At 26.8% G+C, this 23,300-nt stretch overlaps 1 protein-coding gene across 1 annotated transcript in view; it reads left to right on the top strand.

Moving 5' to 3' along the window:
- The window catches only part of LOC127286726 (carboxypeptidase D-like), a 28,870-nt gene that overhangs the window by 2,824 nt on the left and 2,746 nt on the right, over window positions 1–23,300 (top strand). The window contains exons 2-11 of the mRNA XM_051313270.1: window positions 6,589–6,836; window positions 6,951–7,106; window positions 7,254–7,577; window positions 10,239–10,333; window positions 18,112–18,620; window positions 19,302–19,769; window positions 19,849–20,295; window positions 21,648–22,003; window positions 22,088–22,229; window positions 22,305–23,244. Of these exons, the coding sequence (XP_051169227.1) occupies window positions 6,589–6,836; window positions 6,951–7,106; window positions 7,254–7,577; window positions 10,239–10,333; window positions 18,112–18,620; window positions 19,302–19,769; window positions 19,849–20,295; window positions 21,648–22,003; window positions 22,088–22,229; window positions 22,305–23,244 (3,685 nt within the window). The remainder of the gene's footprint in view (window positions 1–6,588; window positions 6,837–6,950; window positions 7,107–7,253; window positions 7,578–10,238; window positions 10,334–18,111; window positions 18,621–19,301; window positions 19,770–19,848; window positions 20,296–21,647; window positions 22,004–22,087; window positions 22,230–22,304; window positions 23,245–23,300) is intronic.

Here is a 23,300-nt window from a genome sequence, read left to right as displayed (position 1 = left end):
GTACTTAATTATAAAAATATAAGATGCAATGACTCGGCGAAACATTGAAACATCAATTCTCAATTAGTACCAAATATCTCAGTACGCAAGTTGCTTATAAATCTACTTAAAGAAATACCATAAAAATCTATGCTATTATGGTGTTCGTTGGCTTCTCTTGTAATTCTGATCACAACAGAGTTATCTATATAATTTAATCTTTGCACTGACTGCCTGAACAAAATTGAATATCTAGATGGTTTATAAGGGACAGCAAAGTTAAGTAGTGATAAAAGCGGAGGACAATTTATAATACCATTGATAATTTTGAACATGAATAATAAATCAGTAAATAAGAATCTGTCCCTCAATAGAGGAATGCCCAATATACGTCTTAATTCAGTGTAATCATGACTATATCTATCATATGGTATCCCCGTTCTTCTAGCAACAAATCGCATGAATTTGTTTTGAACACGTTCAAGAGCAATTATTAGATATTCCTGATAAGGTGACCAAATTAGCGAAGCAAATTCAATAATTGGTCTAACTAATGAAAAGTATAATACCTTTAACGCCAAGACATTTTTGAACCGCGAAGCGTTTCTGGTGACAAAGCCCAAAACTCTAATCGCATTATTAACAACATTTAAGATATGTGATCTAAAATCCAACTTTGAGTCTAGTGTAACTCCAAGGTCTCGGATCATGGACACTCTTGAAAGAATTTCACCATCAATAACATATTGATACTGTTCAAATTCTCTCAGTCTGCTGAATGAGACTATATTACATTTTTTTATATTAAGAAACAATTTATTGTTTGATGACCAATTATAAAGCTGATCAAGATCTGATTGAAGATCAATAGCATCTTGCGCACAAGTTATTGTTTTAAATAATTTAAGGTCATCGGCAAACAAAAGGCATAAACTATGTTTAAATATAGTGTTGATATCATTAATAAAAAGCAAGAAAAAAAGTGGTCCAAGATTCGATCCCTGGGGTACACCAGAGGTCGCTAAAAAAACATCTGAAAACTCATGTTCAACACGTACCGATGAATATCTATCAGCAAGATAACTCTTAATCCAACCTTATCAAAAGCTTTCGCAAAATCAGTATAAATCACATCCACTTGAAGACTTTTTCCGATATGAGATGCTACAAAGTTAGTAAACAGTGTTAAGTTAGTCAGTACTGATCTTCTTCTCGTAAAGCCATGCTGTTCATCAATTATCAAGTGTTCCACCTGTTGATAAATCATATCAAAAACAATACTCTCAAAGACTTTAGGTATTACACTAAGTAATGTTATAGGACGATAATTTGTCACACTCTTCATATCCCCCCATATCATATCATATATCTCTTCATATATTTTTTAAAAATATTTTCAATAAATTAATATAAAATGACGTATAACTTTACACATAATTTAAAAAAATTGTTAAATTCATTAAATTGATGTATTTTTGAGGTTAATTAATTAATAATAATAAAAATTATATTTAATTTCAATAGTGTTGTGAAATACTATAGAAACTGAATTACCGACCACATGTGATAATAAAAATTACCCTTTCACGGTAAGTAAAGTTATAGTTATGCATAAATACGTGGTTAAATTACTCATTCCTAGGGCTAAACTATGTGCAAATTATAGCCCGATCCGATCAACTTTTTTTCACTTAGTTCGCTACAGGAATTTTACCCAATTTATAATATATAGTCGCGTCCTGGCATCAACTTATAACAACGATCATCATGTCATATTCAATTCAAAATCTATATTCCAGCAGAAGCATATTCAAGATGACTATAGTGACATCTAAGTATTTATGCATAACTATAACTTTACTTACCGTGAAATCGAACTATTTATTATCACATATGGTCGATAATACAATTTCTATAGTATTTCACAACACTATTGAGATTAAATATAATTTTTATTATTATTAATTAATTAACCTCAAAAATACATCAATTTGATGAATTTAACAATTTTTTAAAATTATGTGTAAAGTTCTGCGTCATTTTACATTAATTTATTGGAATATTAAAAAAACCAATAGAATGTAAGCATGACAACTTACTTTGCACAATTTATATTAATTTTTTTAATTTTTAATGCTTTATTTAACGCAATTATTACTAGAATTTAGTCGCTGGATATTTATTTACCTTTTGCAACTCAAATTTTTTCATATTTTGTCATTTTAACGTTTATTTTTGCGAATTACCAAGTTTCTACCCAATGTCCACTCAATGTCTACTTTACAAAGTGGACGTTGAGTGATTTTATTCCGCCAGGGACGGCCTTCCTAATTTGAAATGAATTTGGTCAATAACTGATATCGTCTTGTCTTACACCAAGGTTATTTTTCCATTAGCACTTTTGCATTTATATGAACTTACAAAGTACACAACAACGATTTGCAATCTTGCGTTCAAAAATTTATTTTGTATACTCGTGTTTGAGATATTTTCACAACGATATTAATTTGAATAAATTTAGATAAATATATTAATAATTATCGTTTGTCATTAATTGTTTTAAAATTTGCCAAGTTTTTTGAAAATTGAAAAAACGCCGTTTTTATTTGCAAACTCTCGCTATTTTATCAGAAGACAATAATTTTAAAAAGCTTCTTAAGTACTCTCTAAATTTGAATCAGCGATAAGTATACCACTGGTACCAAACAGCGGATATACGCTGAAAAATCAGTGAAATTCCACTAATTCATCAGTGCATATAAGCTGATTAGAATCAGTGGTATACTTATAGCTGAGAATCAGCGAGATTCCGCTGATTCAAATTTAGAGAGTATAATGTAGATTATTCCTCCCAGTAGCACATCCGATTTTTAAATTTGCAAAAAAAAACTTAATTTTTGTGAAAATTACAGAGTTTGGAAAAAGTATGTCTCATAATATATCTCCCCTACTATTTGTAACACCGTCCGACACAATTTTTGACCCACAAAAAAATTTAACATTTTCGGAAACTAGGACCCAAAAAAATACCCGTATCTGGCCGTTTTGCTAAATCAAGTCGTTTGTCATTTTTAGGAGTGAAAACAACCCCTAAATGAAAAATGACAAGATATCTTTTTAAAAATTATTAATATTTTATAAAACTTGGTATCTGGGGGTTTTCGGGGTCACTCATTATTAATCTGATGTCAGATTTTCAAAATTCAAAATGGCGGATCCAATATGGTGATCAAATTTTTAAAAAGTTATTAATTTTTTATTTTATATCTGCCATTTTGAATTTTGAAAATTTAATATCAGATTCGTCATCAGCGACCCAAAAAAAACCCCTAGATACCAAGGTTTAAAAAAAATTTAATAACTTTTTAAAAATTTGACCGCCATTTTGAATTTTGAAAATCTGACATCAGATAATTAATCAGAGACCCCGAAAAACCCCAGATACCAAGTTTTATAAAATAGTAATAATTTTTAAAAGATATCTTGTCACTTTTTATTTAGGGGCTGTTTTCACCCCTAAAAACGACAAACGACTTGATCTAGCAAAACGGCCAGACACGGGTATTTTTTTTTATCCTAGTTTCCAAAAATGTTGGATTTTTTTGTGGGTCAAAAAAAAAGTTGAATTTTGTCGGACGGTGTAATATTAACAGTGTTCCGTAATGGCAAGCAGTGGTTGTCTTTAAAAAATGAGGTACATTTAACTTCAAAAAATGGACAAAAATGGCCAAATCGGAAAAAATACCAGTTATCCTGAGTTTGTGTACTTTCATTTGCCACCAAGAAATTAAAGATTTATTCACATATAAACAACAGGAAGTAAAATAGGAAGAGTTATAACATTTGAGTAGTACTGAAATTTACCGTCTGTGGCAGCACCTGAAGGCTACAAACAAAATTTCTTATTTTACTTCCTGACGTCGTTTATCGTAATGAATTTTCAATAATTTCTTGTGCGTAAATGAAAGTACAATATTTCAGGATAACTGGAAATTTTTTTCGATTTTTTTGTTCCTATCCGAGTTGAGAGAAAAATCTTTTTTAAATTAAATGCACCTACGAGGAGACAATTTTTGAAAGACAACCACTGCTTGCCATTGCGGAACACCATTTAATAATAGAATTTGCATAATAATGTTTTTAAAAAGTACAAAATTAACATTCTGAATCCGCTACATTTAATTATTAATTTCATTAAAAAAAATTACGTCATAATATTATTTAATGTTATTGATCCAGGATATCTGGAAATTTAGTACGACTGGAAAATTGCAAAAAAAAAATGTTTAGAAATTTTTTTAAAGTACCGCGAATTTGAAACGTACAACAAATTTCAATCAAAAATGTATTAAACGCGAAAACTAAGAAAATAGTTTAAAAGTGTTAGCTTAAGAAGTATTTGAAACTTAATTCTTAAATAAATATATCTTTCCTATTAAGACAAATAGATGAAATCATAGAATAGTACGGTCTTCTTTTCTCGAAAATTCATCATTTTAAAATAAAGGAATAAAAAGAAATCTTGTTGAATTTGTATTTCTTTTATTTATGTTATTAATAAATTAACAGAATATCTTATCTCCAATTTTTTAAGATAAATTTTTTTGTATCTAAAGTAATGATAATAATTTAAGTTAAAAAAAAATATTTCTTTTTTTTATTAGTCTTTGAAACAATAATATTATACTGCTTGTAGTAGACATTCCGTCGATTATAAAAGTTATTGTTTTAATTTGATGTGAAATATTTGCGTATATTATCTATACCTAAAATAAATTATCTTGACATATTCGCGTGTAAAATAATAATCATTAAACTCAGAGTAAAGTACGTGATAATATATAAAATAAAAAAAAAATTTATTTCTTTTCGTTTTTTATTTTACGTTTTACGTTTTCCAGTAGGAAATTGTCAAGACTGAATATTGGCTAAATATTGGACGTTATTTTAGCCAATATTGTACCAAGTCTGGGAGTGTAGAGACCAATGCCAAGGCTCGAATTTCAATATTGGCCCAATATTCAACCAATATTCAAAAATACAAAAAATCAGGCTTCAGCCAAGATTAATAAAATTAATTATTAAAACTGAAATATAATAAAAATTTTTGTTATATTTATATATTATATTATATACTAGAGGGGCTACGCCACCATGCTCGCTTCGCGCGCCAACCCCCCTATTTTTGGCGGGAAATACAGAGAGAGATGAGGGAAGGGGGAAGGACTTACTGCTTTATTAGGGTCTTAAAACAAACATAACCTCAAAATGTAGGTCAATTTTTGACGGAGGAGGGGAAATGAGAGGAGGGAGGGGGGACTTGCGGCTATATTCAGAGCCTTGAAACGAACATAACCTCAAAATTTAGGTCATTTCTGGCGGGGGAGGGGAGGGGACTTGCGGCTATATTCAGAGTCTTGAAACGAACATAACTTCAAAATTTAGGTCATTTTTACGGAGGAGGGGAAATGAGAGGAGGGAGGGGGACTTGCGGCTATATTCAGAGCCTTGAAACGAACATAACCTCAAAATTTAGGTCATTTTTGACGGAGAAGGGGAAATGAGAGGAGGGAGGGGGACTTGCGGCTATATTCAGAGCCTTGAAACGAACAACAATAAATAATAAAACAATAATAAATAAAAAATTTTGAAAATTAATACATATCTCCAAAACGAAGCAAAACACCTTCGTAAGATTTTAATAGAAGGTAAAGAATATTATAAAAAATCTTTGTGCAAAACCTCAATTTTTTCGGAGCACCGACAAAAAAGTTATAAGTAAATAAAAATCTTGAGAATATTTAAATAAAATTTTTTTTAAAATCGATATATCATCCAAAAATAATAAATTTTTGCAATAATTCTTTCGTTTAAGGTTACAAAATCACATTGTGAACCTCCTACTTTTGATATTTAATATTTTCAAAGGGAATAAAATTTTTACCATAATATTATGGTTAATGAACTCAGGGAATCATCGAGTTTCACATATATTAAAACTAGATTTTTTTAAAATTTGGTCGCAACCACTATTAGACGAAAGTCAGTGGATTGACCCGTAATAAAAAATTTACTTATGAAAAATTGCATAAATATCTGCATATTATAAAAATGAATTACAGTTAAAAAAAAAATTTATTGTCAGCATGTTGAGACATGGGAATATTGATCATATAAATATTCGCTTGTTTAATAATTACACATGCAAAATAAAATACAAGAACTCTGAACCATTAGACGGTTGGATTCGTAAAACCGTTTTTACTGATATGTGTTCTACAATTTAATAAAAATAAAATTGAATTGAATTTGAAAAATTTCTTTTAAAAAATCGAATCACTTAAAATTTTGTTAAATGATAATTCTGTTAAATTAGTATTCGATTAAATTATAATATTTTGAATGAAAAGTTAATAAAAAAAGAGTCTGTAAAATAAAAAATAGGTTCCCTAAAATTTATTAATATTTGTCAAAAAAAAGTCTTCGATTATATTTGATTTGAATTAATTTTGAAATATAAAATAAATTTGAATTATTAAATTTATCAATATTTTATTAATGTAGTGGAAAATGTGTATAATAGAATATTTTGTTTTCTTTGTACATTAGGAAGGTGAATGTAATTCAAAAAATGATTACACTGGTAGAGAAAATGCAAATCATGTGGATTTAAATCGTGATTTTCCGGATCAATTTGATAGATCGTTAAATAATAAAATTGGAAATGGTCACAGTTTAGCTGAGGATAGACAAAATGAAACTGTTGCAATGATGACGTGGATTTCAAATGAACCATTTGTATTGTCCGGAAATTTCCACGGTGGAACTGTTGTCGCCAGTTATCCATATGATTCAGGGTAAAATAATTGATACTTTTTTGAAAATAGTTTAATTAAAAAAAAAAAAAAGATCGAAAAACATTCGCGAAGAATGATTAATTAACTATGATTAAATAAAGAAAATATTTTCAGAATTTCCAAAAGTTGCTGCGAAGAAAGTATATCACCGGACGATAAACTTTTTAAATATCTTGCCCATACTTACGCTGATAATCATCCAATAATGAAATTGGGAAATTCCTGTCCACCTGAAATATTTACCGATGGAATTACTAATGGAGCTTATTGGTAAGTTTTTTAATTTGCAAAAAAAAAAATTTTAATGTTCGATAAAAAGTTTTGAATTTTTTTTTTTTTATAACAATGTATTAAAAATACAGGGAGGAACTTTATTTATTTTTTTTTTTTAAAGAAAATTTTTATTTTTCCTCACAGGTATGAAGTGAAGGGAGGAATGCAAGACTTCAATTATGCTCAATCAAATGCATTTGAGATAACATTTGAAGTGAGCTGCTGTAAATATCCTCCAGCTGATAAAATGCCTGATCACTGGGATTTAAATAAGGAATCACTTTTGAAATATCTTGAGCAAGCGCACATTGGAATAAAAGGAATTGTCACTGATGAGAATCGACAACCAATTGAAAATGCAAAAATTATTGTTGTTGGAGTCAATCATAATATTGTAACAACTGATCGTGGGGAGTATTGGCGTCTTCTTCTTCCTGGAAAGTACACAGTTTACGCCACTGCTTGGAGGTAAGGACTATCTTTTTTTTTAAAAAAAATTGTAATCTTGATTTTTAACGATGTTAAACATTTAAACAAAATTATTAAAATCAATTAATTAATCAAAAATTAATCAAGATTACAAGAGAAGACTCGAATAAATTGTTTTCGGGCGCCATCCCTTTCTTGGGACAAAATAAATAAAAAAAAAAAAATAATTAACGGACAGAAGGCCACGAGGCTAATTATTTTAGAGACTGTCAAATTTGATAATTAAATCAAAATTCTAGACAAAAAAAAGAATTACTATCAATTCAAAATTATTAAAATTCAAAATTTGAGAAATCAAAATAGTCTTCCTTTTACTTGGCCTGCCGCAGTCTCAATTTTTGATTAACAGTAGAGAGGGCGGTTCGTGAAACCATATTCTAAAAGATTTTTTATTTTATATTCAATAAAACATGAAATTTTAGAAAAAAAAAGATTAATAAATTTCCTTATTTAATTTTTAAACATGATAAAAATTTAATTTAGACTCAATATAATATCAAAATATATTCATAATAAAAAAAATTGTTTACTTATTCTTATTCAATAATAAAGATTCTTTAATTCGAGGAATGGAAAGAAAAATTGAAATATAAATCAAATGAATGATATTTCAGTTAATTTAATTTATAAAATTAAATTCATTTTTTGAAAAGTTTGAAACTCAATGATAATTAATTAAATTCAGAAGAAAAATTAAATCATATTCATTATTAGAAAAATCAAGCAAAGAACAATTTTGAAATAACATTCATAAATTTAATATAAAATTTTACCAGAAAGTTCAAAAATTAATAGAATTAAAATGTCCGTTGGCAACGAATTTCCAATAGAGATTTCCAAACAATTCCTTCTTTTTGTAACGAATGTGATTATAAAAAAATGGCGGATTAGCTCGCCGGATCAGGGTTCGTTTTAAAAGTAAATGAAATTACATTAAATTTACAGACACATACGGAAGTGACGTTTATTTACAAAAAAAAAAAACCTAAAAATTATATATTTACATAAAGCGATTAAATAGACGATTTTACGGATAAAAATAATAGAAAACGGATTACAATAATATGTTTCGTTGCGTTACATTGCGTCATTACGTTACGTTATATTGCGTTACGTTGTTACGAAAATGCGATTTAAAAATTAATTACTGCCCTAACGGGTGAAACCACGTTGAAACGAGAGTGATATGTGATAGTCTATACGATACATATTCGGAGTGAGATTCCGGGGGTAAAACCCCTTGTGATGAGGGTGAAGCACAAGAGTGACGATTCTCTGCGGGAGAGCAGCTTATATAGCCGATCGGTGGCCAGAACGCATGCGAGAGAACTCTATGATGTACCTCATGCGGCGAGATCGGGTACTACATCGGTGTACTCTACGGTCGGTAATACATTTATCGACATATGATATATTTAGTATAAATTTTTAGACCGTGAATTTTCAACAATCATTACTTTTTTATTAAATTCATTTCCTTATTTCCCTTTTTATTAATTATAATAAATTTCCTTTTCGAATTGATGATATACTATATTTTGTTCAAAATTATTATCAAGATTCCAATATTTAAAAGAAATGATTAAGACACAAAACCGTTTGTTTTATACGAGATCACATTAAACAAAAAGATGTTTGTTTTTCTCCTATAGGTGATTTCTTACATCGGAAGTAAATATTGAAGAATACAAATTAATAAATATATCCAATAATTATTATTATCAAAAATTGAGGTTAGGTTGACCAATACAAAATATCCAATACATATAATTAATTTTCTCAAAGTTTTCTTAAATCTTGAAGTTTTTCTTAATTTCTTGTTTCAGTTGAATATTGGCTCGTACATAAATAAAAGGGATTACAGACATTAATTCTTAATATTTATTTATTAGGTATTAATAAGATTTTTCTATTTCTCGAATCCTTAATGTGATTTCGTATAGTAAATTTTTGTTAGTAAAAAATCTTTTTCGGGAATAATAAAGAAAAGTTAATTAATATATTGATTGTAAAATTGAAAAATTTTACAATGTCACAAAATTCAATTCGTCTATGAAAGGTTTCACCTCTTTTTGTCAAGTCGTCAACGACTTAATTTTTTAAATTATTAAATTTGTACGTCGTTTTTTTATCAGCATTGAGTGAAAAAGGGAAAATGATGAAATTAGAATACAGATTATTTGAAACCAAAATAACATTGTAAAAATTCTGTAATAAAAAATTGCAAAAATCCACTTACGAAAAATTGTATAAATGATTGAATATTATAAAAAAAATTAATTAAAGTTAAAAGAAAATTATTGCCAGCATGTTGAGACATGGGAATATTGAATATAAATATTCGCTTGTTTAATAATTACACATGCCAAATAAAATACAAGAACTCTGAACCATTAGACGGTTGGATTTGTAATACCGTTTTTACTGATATGTGTTCTACAATTTAATAAAAATTAAAAAAAAATTTGCAAAATATATTCTTAATGTAATGTTTATAAAAATAATCAATGAAATGAATTTGATTTAAAGTGAAAATAGAGAAAAAATTGCTGAAATTAATAATTAATGTACTATTCGAAAATTACTAAAAATCATTGAAAATTAAGAATTAAAATTAAAGACTGAAATTTTTGTTTACAGATATAAACCAAGTAAACGCGAAATTGTGATTGTTGGCAGCAAAGAAGTTGTCAACTTAGATTTTGTTCTCGAGTCGGACTCCTTCAAAGAACAAGGTAATTGAAGACTTTACACCAAAACTGAGACACTTTTTTTTTGTTAATATGCAGAGCAAGTTGTTAATTTTACTGTTTTTATATCACTTTTAAAGAAATTTAATTTTATAGCTTTTTATTATTTAAAACATTTTTTTTTTTTTTGCACAAAATGAAGAAGAAATTTTTATAAAAGGAATCGTTTATAAAATGAATCATATTTGCAAAAGAGGATTAAATTTTACATATTTTATCTGTGAAAATATCTTTAAATATCTTCAAAAAAAAAAAATTCAATATGACAAATTGGAAAAATGTCTTAAATTTTTATTTATTTTATAAACGGTTTTAATTGTATAAAAATTTTCTTTTTAACTATGTATAAAATTGTCAAAATTCATTTTTTTAATATCAGAAAAAATATAGAAAATAGTTTACATCAAAAATGCAAAAAGAACAAATTTTAATGCTAATGCATTAAAAAAATAAGAATATATAAATATATATGTTTATATATAAATAAAATGCATTTTGACAATTTTATGATTTTTATATGTTTGTTAATCTCGCTTATTTTAAAGAGCACTTAAATCACGTATAGTCATTATTTTCGCTCTGCAAATTTCATGTAACAAATTTTTTTTATTGAGAAACTGCGTTTCTTAATTCATGACAAACTGAACGAAATATGTATTATTAATACAATAGTAGAAGACATTGCAAGTTTTCATGGGTTAAAAATTTCTATTTTAAAATAGAAATATGTTTAAAATGTTTTATTTTTTAATTTGTTTTTACATCACGTTGTTTAAACGTAATTTTTATATATATTTTTTTTAAATATGATCACCTGTTCAGGGAACTGTCATAAAAAATTTTTTTTAGCCGAGAAGTATAGAAAATTCTGACATTTTTAAATCTAAATTCTTGTCCAGTAATTTGGAAATACTTTGATTAAAATATTTCTTTGCTAACAGGAAAATAGTGAATTTAAAAGGAATTAAATTTAATGATGTATTAGATTTAGAAAATCATGAAATTTAAAAAAAAGTTTTATTATAGAAATTATCAATTGAGAAAATCTTCGTACTGCTTACATAACGTTGTTCTTCTTAGATAATAGAAGAATAAGTAGAAAATCATTAAAATAAAAGAAGGATTAAATAATAGTTATTTAACACTTACTTTTATTCAGATATTTATACAATGAATAACTGAAAAACTGAAAATTAAACTTGTATTAATTACTGAATTTAAAACATTTTTTTTTATTTTTATAAAATTAATTTATAAAGTATTACTCAAGTAATTAGTTATATTCCATTTGGTCTGCCGTGACCGAAAAGAATTTAACTGTATTTCATTTTGAAAGAGTTTTATGTAATTAATTATTACACGTGACTTACAATTCGTCTACAAAAATAAGCGCCAGTTATTAATTCAAAATATTTTCATTTAATTCTACAACAATAAAAATGATAAACAATTTAATTTATATTACAAATTATTCATATATATATATATATATATATATATATATATATTAATTAATAATAATAATATTTGGTGATTATTGATTTCACCTGAAGTTCCTCTATCTGACGGAATGAAAGAAGTCCGCTTGATCATTCACATCAAAAGCAAAGTCTTTTTGAATGTTCAAAGAAGTTTTTGTCAACTCCTGGGCAATACTTTTTTTGACTGTATTCACTATCCAGTAACAAGATGGAAAGAACCAATCTTATCTTCTCGTCGTTTTCTTATCCCATTAGTATAGTGACCTTCAGCTATCACTTTTGGGAACCGATAGATAATTTTTATGTCGCGAGAAATTACTGACTTCCTTTACAATATTTTGAGAAAGCGGTGAATAATATACCACTTGACTCAAATTAATTACTGCTTTATTAGTTCATTTTTATTAATTAAATATATTTAAATGTTGCATATAAAATATTTAAATTATCTCTACAAAAAATGGGTGCCATATTTGTTATGTAAAGTTTTTAAAAAATTTTAATCCAAATTTATAATGACCATTTTTAATACAATTCATTCATTTCATTTATACAAGGACAGGAGAGGTGTCTATTTATAATAATTAAATTCCATGAAGTATTGTAATTCTATAAAGTTTATTAAAGAACATTATAAAGTTCATTTATAAGTACTTAGTAGCGGAAACAACAGATCTCTTGTTTCTGATATTTATTAAGTTGACAACCCTCTCTTAGAAAGTGGCTAAATCATTAGAACATTCAGTCATGTAGTTCTTCATGGTGGTACTCCCATAGAAAAAATAGCGTTTGCAGCCGCTATGAAGTAGGGGGAATAATAAGCTATAAAGAGGCTGAAGAGACTCATATGTGGGTATAGCATTTTTAGAAAGGGTCTATCTTCCATAGGAAGAGGATGCATGCAAGGCACAATGGGAGTTCACTATAATATGGTACTAGTCGTCAATTAGCTTGTACTCCATCGTAATAACGTGAATAAACGTCACCTAGACTGGCTGCCATCAAATGGCGACAAATCAAAAAGAACCAAAAAAACTTAATATATAATATAAAAAAATTGAAAGTTAACTTATTAGTTACTATATTATGATCACTCCTTAAATTTTCACGACAAACAATGGGCGCCAGATTAATTTAAAACATTTTTAAAATATTAAATAATTTATATTATATTTTATATATATTTCATATAAAATCAATATCTTTATTATCATTTCATCAGTTACTATTAATTTTACTACTGTTACGTCCGAGAACGCAACATAGATAATTAATTTTAATTTATTTTTGAGTCTAGACTCATTGTCCACAACTCAGGAATCATTCAAATTGGTTTATTTTATTTGAAGGAGAATTTAGAAGGATTGAAAAGATAATAATGCACTAAATACACCGAAATCTTTTCGGAAGGTGTTTAATAAAAAAAAATAACGATCAAATCTTTTTTCAATGATTGAAGGAACTAAAATGCACAACTTAATCGCACCACGTCCTTCGGAATTAGAAGTATGACAAAAAAATAGATGAGAGGAGAAAAGTAATTTAGTATACAATAAAAGTACTCACTTTTTTCTTTTTTATTTATAATTGTTGAATCTCGTTGAAAACTCGTTTAAATTGGAATTTTGGGTATTAGCTTCATATGATGATTAAGAACTTGACTCGTAATTGAACTGATTGAACTGACTGCTGAGAATTAAGAATTAAACAGTAAGTAAGTAAACAGCTGGAAGAATGCACTTTAGAGTTTCTAAAAGATTTAATGGCTGTATTCTTATCTATATTGAATTTTCCAAATTTCAAAGTGCATCCCATAAGTGTAGACTACTGAAAGTACTTTGTCTCGTTATTGGTTCCAAAAGGAAGACAACACTAAAGATATGAGACGTAATTTAGATAAAACAGATGTTTTCCTATGTAGAAATCAGAATATTACTCATTTGATTTTTGATGATCCGTAAATTTTTATGTATTGTATTAAATATTTCTCCGTAAAAAAGATTCAATATAAAAGTACACTGAACTTGTAACTTCCTAACGCAGTTCGAAATATTTAACACAATTATTAACAAAACATAACGACAAATTGTTTATGTTTATCGTAATTTGCCATACCTTTGGTTATCTTATTTAATTCAGTCTCGAATAGACTCTCCTGAATGATTCCAATCCTAATTTGCCATTCCTTTAGTTATCTTATTTGTTACTTAATGTAACATTAATAAAATTGTAAATTTTAAATAATAAATAATTAATAATTGGAAATTATTAGAAAATTTCCATTATTATTACTATCATTTAAAATTTAATTAATCAATTTTGAGCCTGGATTTTCATCCAATAACTCGGAATTAATTTGGTTTTTATTTCTATTAAATTATAAGAAAATGTGAAAAATTTAAGAAAATATACAATTTAAGGAATAAAATTTGTTAGTCACAACTTTATAAAGTGACATTAACAAATTTAGGAATAATAGGTAAAAATTTAATTGGAAACGCATAAGGAATTTAAATTTTTACCGCAAACTAGTCCATCGATTGGATGAACGACTATGTTAGATTATACAATTCAATATCGAATTGATTCTCCTGGATGATTGCAATCATCATAGAATGTTTGAATGACTTTTTAAGATTTAGAAAATGACTGACTAATTTACGCAGACATACGTTTTTGAAGGTTTGTCCCCGCTATAAATTTTGAGTTTTTGCAGTGTTAGGAGTAGATTTTTGAAGGGAGAAATTTCTTGTAGACCCTGGAATTGCACTTTCTAGGTTTCAGTCTCGCCAGATTTTTCCGTCGTTCCAGTTTCTATATATGAAGTTTCAGTCTCGCCAGGCTTTTCCGCCGTTTCAATTTCTTCAGATGGAGTTCCAATATCACCAGTTTTCCTCGTATTATCCCAATCAACCGAAAAATGAATGTCGATGATGTCAACAACCGCGAGAAATAGAAAAAATGTTGTAGATTCCACATGTTGCCTTTTGGGCCTTTCTGACCCAACCCTTAGGGTAGGTTGGAATTTATGGGTTCAGTTCTGCTTTGACAGACAGACAAAATAAGTAGTATTAACATCTGTCTGTTGAAGCAAAACTGCGGTTCTGCTTCGACAGACAGCTGAAAAATAATACTTACAAATCCCAAAATTAATTTTGAAGCCTTTTTCGAATAACAGAAATTTCTTATTTCATTATCGGGGAACACATTTCTCGTTTATTTTTTTGTTCCAAAGGTTAGTCGCAACTCAACATATTGCTGCACTTCTTTCAATTTTTGATCTTCATGAACACAGATTTCGAAAAGTAGGGATAAATTCTTGAACAATGGAGATCATCTAAATTTTGCATCATTTTACAATTATGCTTAATGTTTCTTATAAACAATAGTAATTTTTAATAATAATTTTTGGAGGCCTTTCACAGTTATGATATTTGTTTATTGATAAAGTTTGTGGTTTAAAATTTACTACATGTTTCGGCTATTTAGCCCTCATCAGGTTAATACAATGATCACAAGTTAAAATTTCGATACAAGAAACACGTGAATAAAATAAAATAACAAACACATAAGATCTTTAAAGAAAAAGGTTTCGTTTGTTATTTTATTTTAAATTAAGATATAAAAAGGATTTTGATTGTTATTTATTGAAAATTAAGATATAAATTAATGATAAAAAAAAAATAAACAGGAAATGTAACTTTTAAAAAAGCAGATGTATTTTCTTTTAAAATGATGTAAATAGAGAAAAGTGAGAGAAAAAAATATATAAAAATAAGTCTGAAAAAATGACCAGATATAACACCCCCAAAAAATTGGCGCTCGGGTAGCACTAGAATTTCTCGGAAAGGTTTAACAAACGTTTACAAAAAAATTTATAATTTTGATTTTGATAAGAAAAAGAAAAATAATTAATTTAAAATATACACTTACTTTTTTATGTAATTGATTAATTTTCCCTGAAGATGCAAAAATATAAATATATCGTTTTTCTTAGATTATAAAATTATTCGATGAATTCTTGAAAATATTTGAATTATAGATTTTGGAATAATATAAATATTCGTAGAATAACTTGAACTTGTATAATGAAAATTGATTTATAGAATAACTTGTAATACAAAAAATTTATTATTTAACGAACAAATTATTTTAATAAATAAAAACAGACTGATTTAACCTATGAAAAGATTGCAATTGTCTAAATTATTCTAGATATGCATGCAAAAATAATTATATACTTATTAATTAATTTGAACAAATTATTTTTCATCGAAATATATACTTTTTTATATTCTTGTTTTGTTATAATTTATATTGTATTTTGTATTATTTTTATCATATTGTCCACGTTGTAAATTTACAAAATAAAATTTATTTTTTGCATAAATTCATTGTTTTCTTTTTAATCATCGAATTTAAAAATTTTTTTTTAATATCCAAACACACCATTACTCCAAATTTTTTTTTTCCTCTTTTGAATAATTCAAAGAAAAAGAAAAATATTTACCATAATATTTACTATAGACGAATCATATAAATTCGTTCAGTTTAAAAACGCTAGATTCTCGCTTTCTTTTAATCATTCTCATTTTAGATTTAAAATTTACTGGTGGTTATGGAAACTAAAAAAAAATTCACAAACTAAAACCTTTTAACGGTAGTTGTTAATTTTTTTAAAAGTAGTTTAACAGATCTTAAGAACTGAATTATTAGAAAAATTCAATTTTCTCTTAATGAAATTATATATGTGTATGTGTAAATATTATTTTTCTAGTAATTTTTAAATAGTGTAAAATATTTCATATTTATTTTTAGCAAAATTTTATTTTTGTTAAAAATATAATAACTTTTAAATATTGCATTAAATAATTAAAAGTGGATTTTGGGAAGACACATTTTTAACTGTTATTTATTTTCAATATTATCCGATTTAAAAATAAAGAGAAAGATTTTCTTCGTTATGACATGCAGTATTTAAAAACTCCGGACTCCCTTGTACTTAATAAAAAAAAATATTAAGTTTTACCATCCTCTCATCACATAATGATGAATTGTTTCTTTTTGTATTCTATGCTTACAGTGCGCAATTGATCAGTTTACTTGGCTCGGAGCGTTTTTTGTTGGTAAAAAACGAAAAGAGCTCTCGTACTTCTTTAAAAAAAAAAATAATTTTTAGCTCCTAAGATCTGACTACTTAAACTGGCAACCCTTGACAACACAAGGTATGGAGAAATGAAAAACTGAATCTCTATCAATAGTACAAGATATTTCTTCGTCATCGTGGAAATATATGATTTAATTTTTTAAAAAAAATCTATAATGCTCATGGCATTGTACTTTTTAAAAGCACAACATAATATATCTAAAACAAGTTGACTGTGAAGATTAATCTTTATCTTTTAAATTAATTTATAATTTAAATATGAACAAAATATTTCTGTGATTTTATATAGCATTTCAAAGATCTGATACTTTTTTTTTAATTTTGCTTTAGTCTATATTTACAAGAACAAATATTTCTGTGATTTCATAATAGCATTTTGAACAAAAAAAAATTACATTACGATATTACACAATAAACAGGCACTAGTAGCAATTTATAGAATATTGACAATTGTAGCCTGAATATTTTCTATGGGAATGGATGATTTTTTCGTTAATAAAAATATTTTAGTTAATTATTTTTAAGTTTGAATAAAATTTTAAGTGCTTTATTATTAAAAATGTGAAATTAACTTTATCTACTTAGAATTAAGACCATGGCTGAAATATTGAAATATTTATGATTCTTGGAAACATTTCCTTTCGTATCAAATAATGGTCGTTCGTATTAAAAAAAAAAAAGATTGAAGTAGAAATACAATTTATAATTTTTCTTAGTTATTTTCAATTAATTCCAAACATGGCCTTGACAAAAATTAAATGTTATATTGTTTTTTAAAATGAATATTCAGTATAGGAGTTGATGTTATGGAATTGTGTATGAAATTGTATGAATAAAATTTTATCTGCTCTGAAATTGTCATTTTTCAATTCCCATTAAATCCATATTTATGTAAATTGTCATTCATTTTTTTCCTTTTCGATACCTTGTGTTGTTTTCGTTTGGTTTTTTTTTTGTAAATTTTTATTTATTTTACCCATGCATGCATATATATAATTTTTCCAATTCTGTTTCTTTTTCGATTTATATAAAAAATTATTTCATGGGTTCTGTATATTATTTATTAATAATTTGAGTTTTATTTTACTTTGTCATTTATTTCAATTGTTCTGTAGTTCGTCCAAGCTCTCGAAAACTTTTGAATACAGTATTGCCTCGTGATAAATATGGATTTTATCATCAATATGAATTTGTTCATCATAATTATACGACAATGGAGAAATTTCTGAAGGAATTCAGTGAGAATTATCCAAGTATTACGAGACTTTATAGTGTTGGTCGTTCAGTGCAAAATCGAGAGCTTTATGTATTGGAGGTGACACAAAATCCTGGTATTCACAATATTAGTAAACCAGAAGTAAAATATATTGGCAATATGCATGGGAATGAAGTTGTGGGAAGAGAGATACTTTTGTTATTGATAAAATATCTTTGTGAAAATTATGGATCAGACGAGAGAGCAACAAATATTGTCAATAATATTAGACTTCACATAATGCCAAGTATGAATCCAGATGGATATGAAATTTCAACACTTGGTGATATTGATGGTATAAAAGGAAGAGCAAATGCACATCATGTTGATCTAAATAGAAATTTTCCCGATCAGTATGGCACGACAAAGGTATGTAAATTTGATTCTTTATTTACCATATTAAACATTAGTTATGTTACGTTGGAAAAACATTACATAAATTAAATTAGTTAATTTTGATTAACTAAATCCACGAAAATTCTCCACAGAGAATCCACATAATTATTACCAAAAAAAAATTATTGATGGAGATCTCCATTTCCTTTGATACAATATTTACAATTATGCATTAGAGACTTGATTGCAGGAGAGACAAATATATTGACAATAAAACGAAATCAAATTAATTATATTATCATTGCGTATTAAAATTTGAGTAGTGTTCGAATTAATTTTAGAAAACATTTCTGCCAATGCATCAGAAATTAACTTGAGGGAATTAATAATTAGATAATTATTTAGTAGTGTTCGAATTAATTTTAGATAAAATTTTTGTAAATGCGTCCGCAATTAACTGAGGGAATTAATAATTAAATAATTATTTAGTAGTGCAAGAATTAATTTTAGAAAACATTTTTGCCAATACATCAGAAATTAACTGAGGGAATTAATAATTAGATAATTATTTAGTAGTGCCAGAATTAATTTTAGAAAACATATTTGCAAATGCGTCTGCAATTAACTGAGGGAATTAGTAATTATATAACCCCATCTGATGTTTATATATGTATCTTTTTTTAAAAATATAAATTATTTCCTCTTTCTTTAAAGGATAATATAAAACAAGAGCCAGAAACAAAAGCAGTCATAAAATGGATATCGGAAATTCCCTTTGTTTTGTCAGCCAATATTCATGGTGGTGCTTTAGTTGCAAATTATCCATATGACGATGGACCTACAACAAATTGGTCACAAGAAAATCTAAGCCCAGACAATGATGTTTTCAAAATGATATCATTGATTTATTCTAAAACTCATCCTCGTATGCATCTTGGTGAAGGATGTCCCGATCCTGAAGGACTCGGAAGAAAAGGAGTTCTGCAGGATGCATTTCCAAATGGAATTACTAATGGCGCTAAATGGTATTCTGTACCGGGTGGAATGCAAGATTATAATTATCTAAAAAGTAATGGTTTCGAGATAACATTAGAGGTTGGTTGTACGAAATATCCCCTTGCCGATAAATTGCCACAATATTGGTTGGAAAATCGAGACGCACTTTTGTCCTTTATCGAAGTGGTAGGTTGGAAAAAATTAAAATCAAATGGAAAAACTAATTAAAATTGTTATTATTATTTATGTCGATTGTAAATTTTAGGCACGAAAAGGCGTTCACGGAATAGTTCATTCTTCAATTGGAGGGAAAATACCGCATGCACGAATTTCTGTACAAGGAATCGATCATGTTATTTATACTGCCGAGGATGGTGATTATTGGAGAATTTTAGTTCCAGGAACTTATAATATTACAGCTGTTGCACCTGGTTATGAGGCTGTGACACAAAATATCACTGTTCCTATGAACTCTTTTGGTCTTCCCGAGGAAGTAATGCTTGATTTTACTTTAATGCGTGACGATTCCTTACATTGGTCTTCTGCTTATGATTTTCGTCTTCTGGCTAATTTACAAGCTGGTTATCTCAAAAACAATGAACTCAGTGCCAGAATGAAAGAACTGGAGAATCATCATGGTAATTTGGTACAATTTATTGCCAACGATTCAGCAATATCTAAACACATTCATTCATTGAAAATTACCGAAAACGTAAGTATTCTAAAAATTATTAACTTAATTAATAATTAATTAACATAATTAATTAATATAACTATTTAATATAATTTTCTATCGTACTGTAAGTATCCATCTAAAAAAATCACTGTCTTTTATTTAATATGAATATCTTTTAACACTGAAAAAAGTTTTGCTATCTTTGACAACGTGAATTCGTGATTCAGTAAAATTAATATAATTAGTAATATAATTAATTAATATAATTAATTTATACAACTATTTAATATAATTAATGATTATAATTTCCCTATCTGTAAATAACTAGCAAAGGCATGAATGACTTCTATATGTTGTGAATATTTTTTAACAATGAAGGAAATTTTGCTATTTTTGACAACGGGAATTTGTGATTCAGTTACATTAATGTAATTAATTAACATAATTAATTAATATAACTATTCAATATAATTAATTAAAATAATTAATTAATGTAATTAAAAAGTTAAATTAATTGAAATTAATAATTAAATAATTTAATTAATTTAATTAGTAAGTAAATAATTTTTTTTATTTGGCGTAAATATCTCTTATCAATGAAGGAAGTTTTGCTATCTTTGACAAAGGGAATACGTGATTTAGTAAAATTAATGTAATTAATTAATATTACTAATTAATATAATTATTCAATTTAATTAATTAATATAACTATTCAAAATACTTAATTAACATAATTAATTAATATAATTATTCAATGTATTTAATTAATATAATTTCCCTTTCGTGCTGTAAATATCCGTCAAAGAACACTGCCTTTTATTTGGCGTAAATATCTTTTATCAATGAAGGGAGTTTTACTATCTTTGACATGGGGAATTCGTGATTCAGTGAAATTTATTAAATTAATTAATATAACTATTCAATTTAATTAATTAACATAATTAATTAATATAACTATTCAATATTATTATTTAATGTATTTAATTAATATAATTTTCCTTTCGTGCTGTAAATATCCGTCAAAGAGTTTTCTAAAAAAGGAAATTATATTAATTAAATACATTAAATAATTATATTGAATAGTTATATTAATGAAGGGAGTTTTGCTATCTTTGAGAACGGGAATTCGTGATTCACTAAAATTAATATAATTTATTAACATAATTAATTAATATAATTTATTAACATAATTAATTAATATAATTAATTAACTTAATTTATATTATTAATTAATATAATTTCCCTATCGTTCTGTAAATTTCCAGCAAAGGAAACACTGCCTTTTATATGACATGAATATCTCTTAACAATGAAAAAATATTTTCTATCTTTGACACCGGGAATTCGTAATTCAATTACATTAATATAATTAATTAATTTAATTACAGATTGGTTCTCCTGAAGAGAATAAATTACACATTGGTTTAATTGGTGGATTATTTGCTTCACAACCAGCTGGAAGGGAAATTTGGTTGCGTATGGCAACACACATTATAATGGGTTTTGCTGAACCGCCAATAAAGAAAATGTTGTCAAATGCTGTTTTACATTTTCTCCCTGGAATTGATCCGGGTTTTGAAAAAGTATCCGAATCTTGTAATAGCGATATTGATGATGAAGTTGGAAAAAATTTTATAAATAAAACAGGAAAAATGGATTCAACAACAGAAGCATTTTTGAAATTATTGAAGACTGAAAAATTAGATGTAATTGTTATTTTAGGTGGTGGCTCTTCTGAAATTGGGTGAGGAAAATTGATTCAATTTTTTTTATTTTTGTTTAATTAGTGAAATTTTTAGAAAAATTTCTTGAACTCTTTTATTTGCAGATACACATTTGATGATCTAAAAGTGTATAAAACTATTTCTAATAATTTTGCGAATTCTATAGCTCCCAAGATATGTGAGGAACGAAGCGAAAGTCTTGATATTGCTAGGCACTATATTAATGAGATATTTAACATTCCTGTGGTAAGTTAAAGGGAAAATTATTTTTCCGAAATTTTCTTTGCTTTCTGAATTATTATATTTGAATTTATCATTTAGATATCAATTTCCCTATCGTGCTGTAAATATCCAGCAAAGGAATCACTGCCACTTATTTGGCGTGAATATCTTTTACCACTGAAAGAAGTTTTATTGTCATTAACAACGGGAATTCGTGCCTCAGTAACAAACGAAGCTGGTGAATCACTTCGTAATGCCAAAGTTAAAATAGGATCATCTATCTATAATGTCTCTAAAAATATGGCATATTTCCTTTTAACTCTCACACCAGGAGATTATGAATTAACATTTTCATGTGAAGACTATAAAACTGTGATAGTTCCCGTCCATATAAATCAACATGAAATAAGTGATATTAAAATTATTCTTAAGAAATTAAAATTGTCTGATAAAAATACAAATGAAATTATAACTCTTAGTGAAAGTAGTAAAATTTTAAAGGAACTTAATTCAAATTATATGCAAATGACAGAATTGAAAATAATTGGAAAAAGTTCGCGAGGAAATTTAATTACGAGTTTAAGAATTTCATCACAAAAGGAGAATAAATTTGAGAAACCATCATTAGTTTTTTTCTCTGGTATTGGATGGGGTGAACCTCTTACGTCTAAAGTTCTCCTCTCACTTGCTGATTATATTCTCAAAAGTCAAGAGAATAATAAACGAATTAAGAGTATTCTTGATAAAGTTGATCTTCATTTTGTTCCCGAAGTTTATTCAGCAAATGATAAAAAAACATGTTCTATAAATATGGAAAATGAATTACTATTTTTAGAGCCATTTAGTAATGACGAGAAAATAATTGCAAATTGGTTAAATGAAATTAATCCACTTTTGACAATGAATCTAAAAACTGGAGCTCGCACTATTCAAACATCGTCAAAAGCTCAAGAATTCGAGAAATTCCTCAAGGATTTAAAATCTGAGTACATTAAATATAATCCTTTAATGAATTCAACTAAATCAAAATGTCCAGAGGGTGAGTGATTTTACATAAATTAAAAAAAAAAATTTCTGTAATGTCTTTTAATTTGG

This window comes from Leptopilina boulardi, unplaced genomic scaffold, assembly GCF_019393585.1.
Source record: "Leptopilina boulardi isolate dan_hultmark-lab unplaced genomic scaffold, ZJU_Lbou_2.1 LbouV2_362, whole genome shotgun sequence".
Taxonomy (NCBI): Eukaryota; Metazoa; Arthropoda; class Insecta; order Hymenoptera; family Figitidae; genus Leptopilina; species Leptopilina boulardi.
The sequence above is the reverse complement of the archived record's forward strand: the minus strand, read 5'-3'. Positions and strand labels throughout refer to the sequence as shown.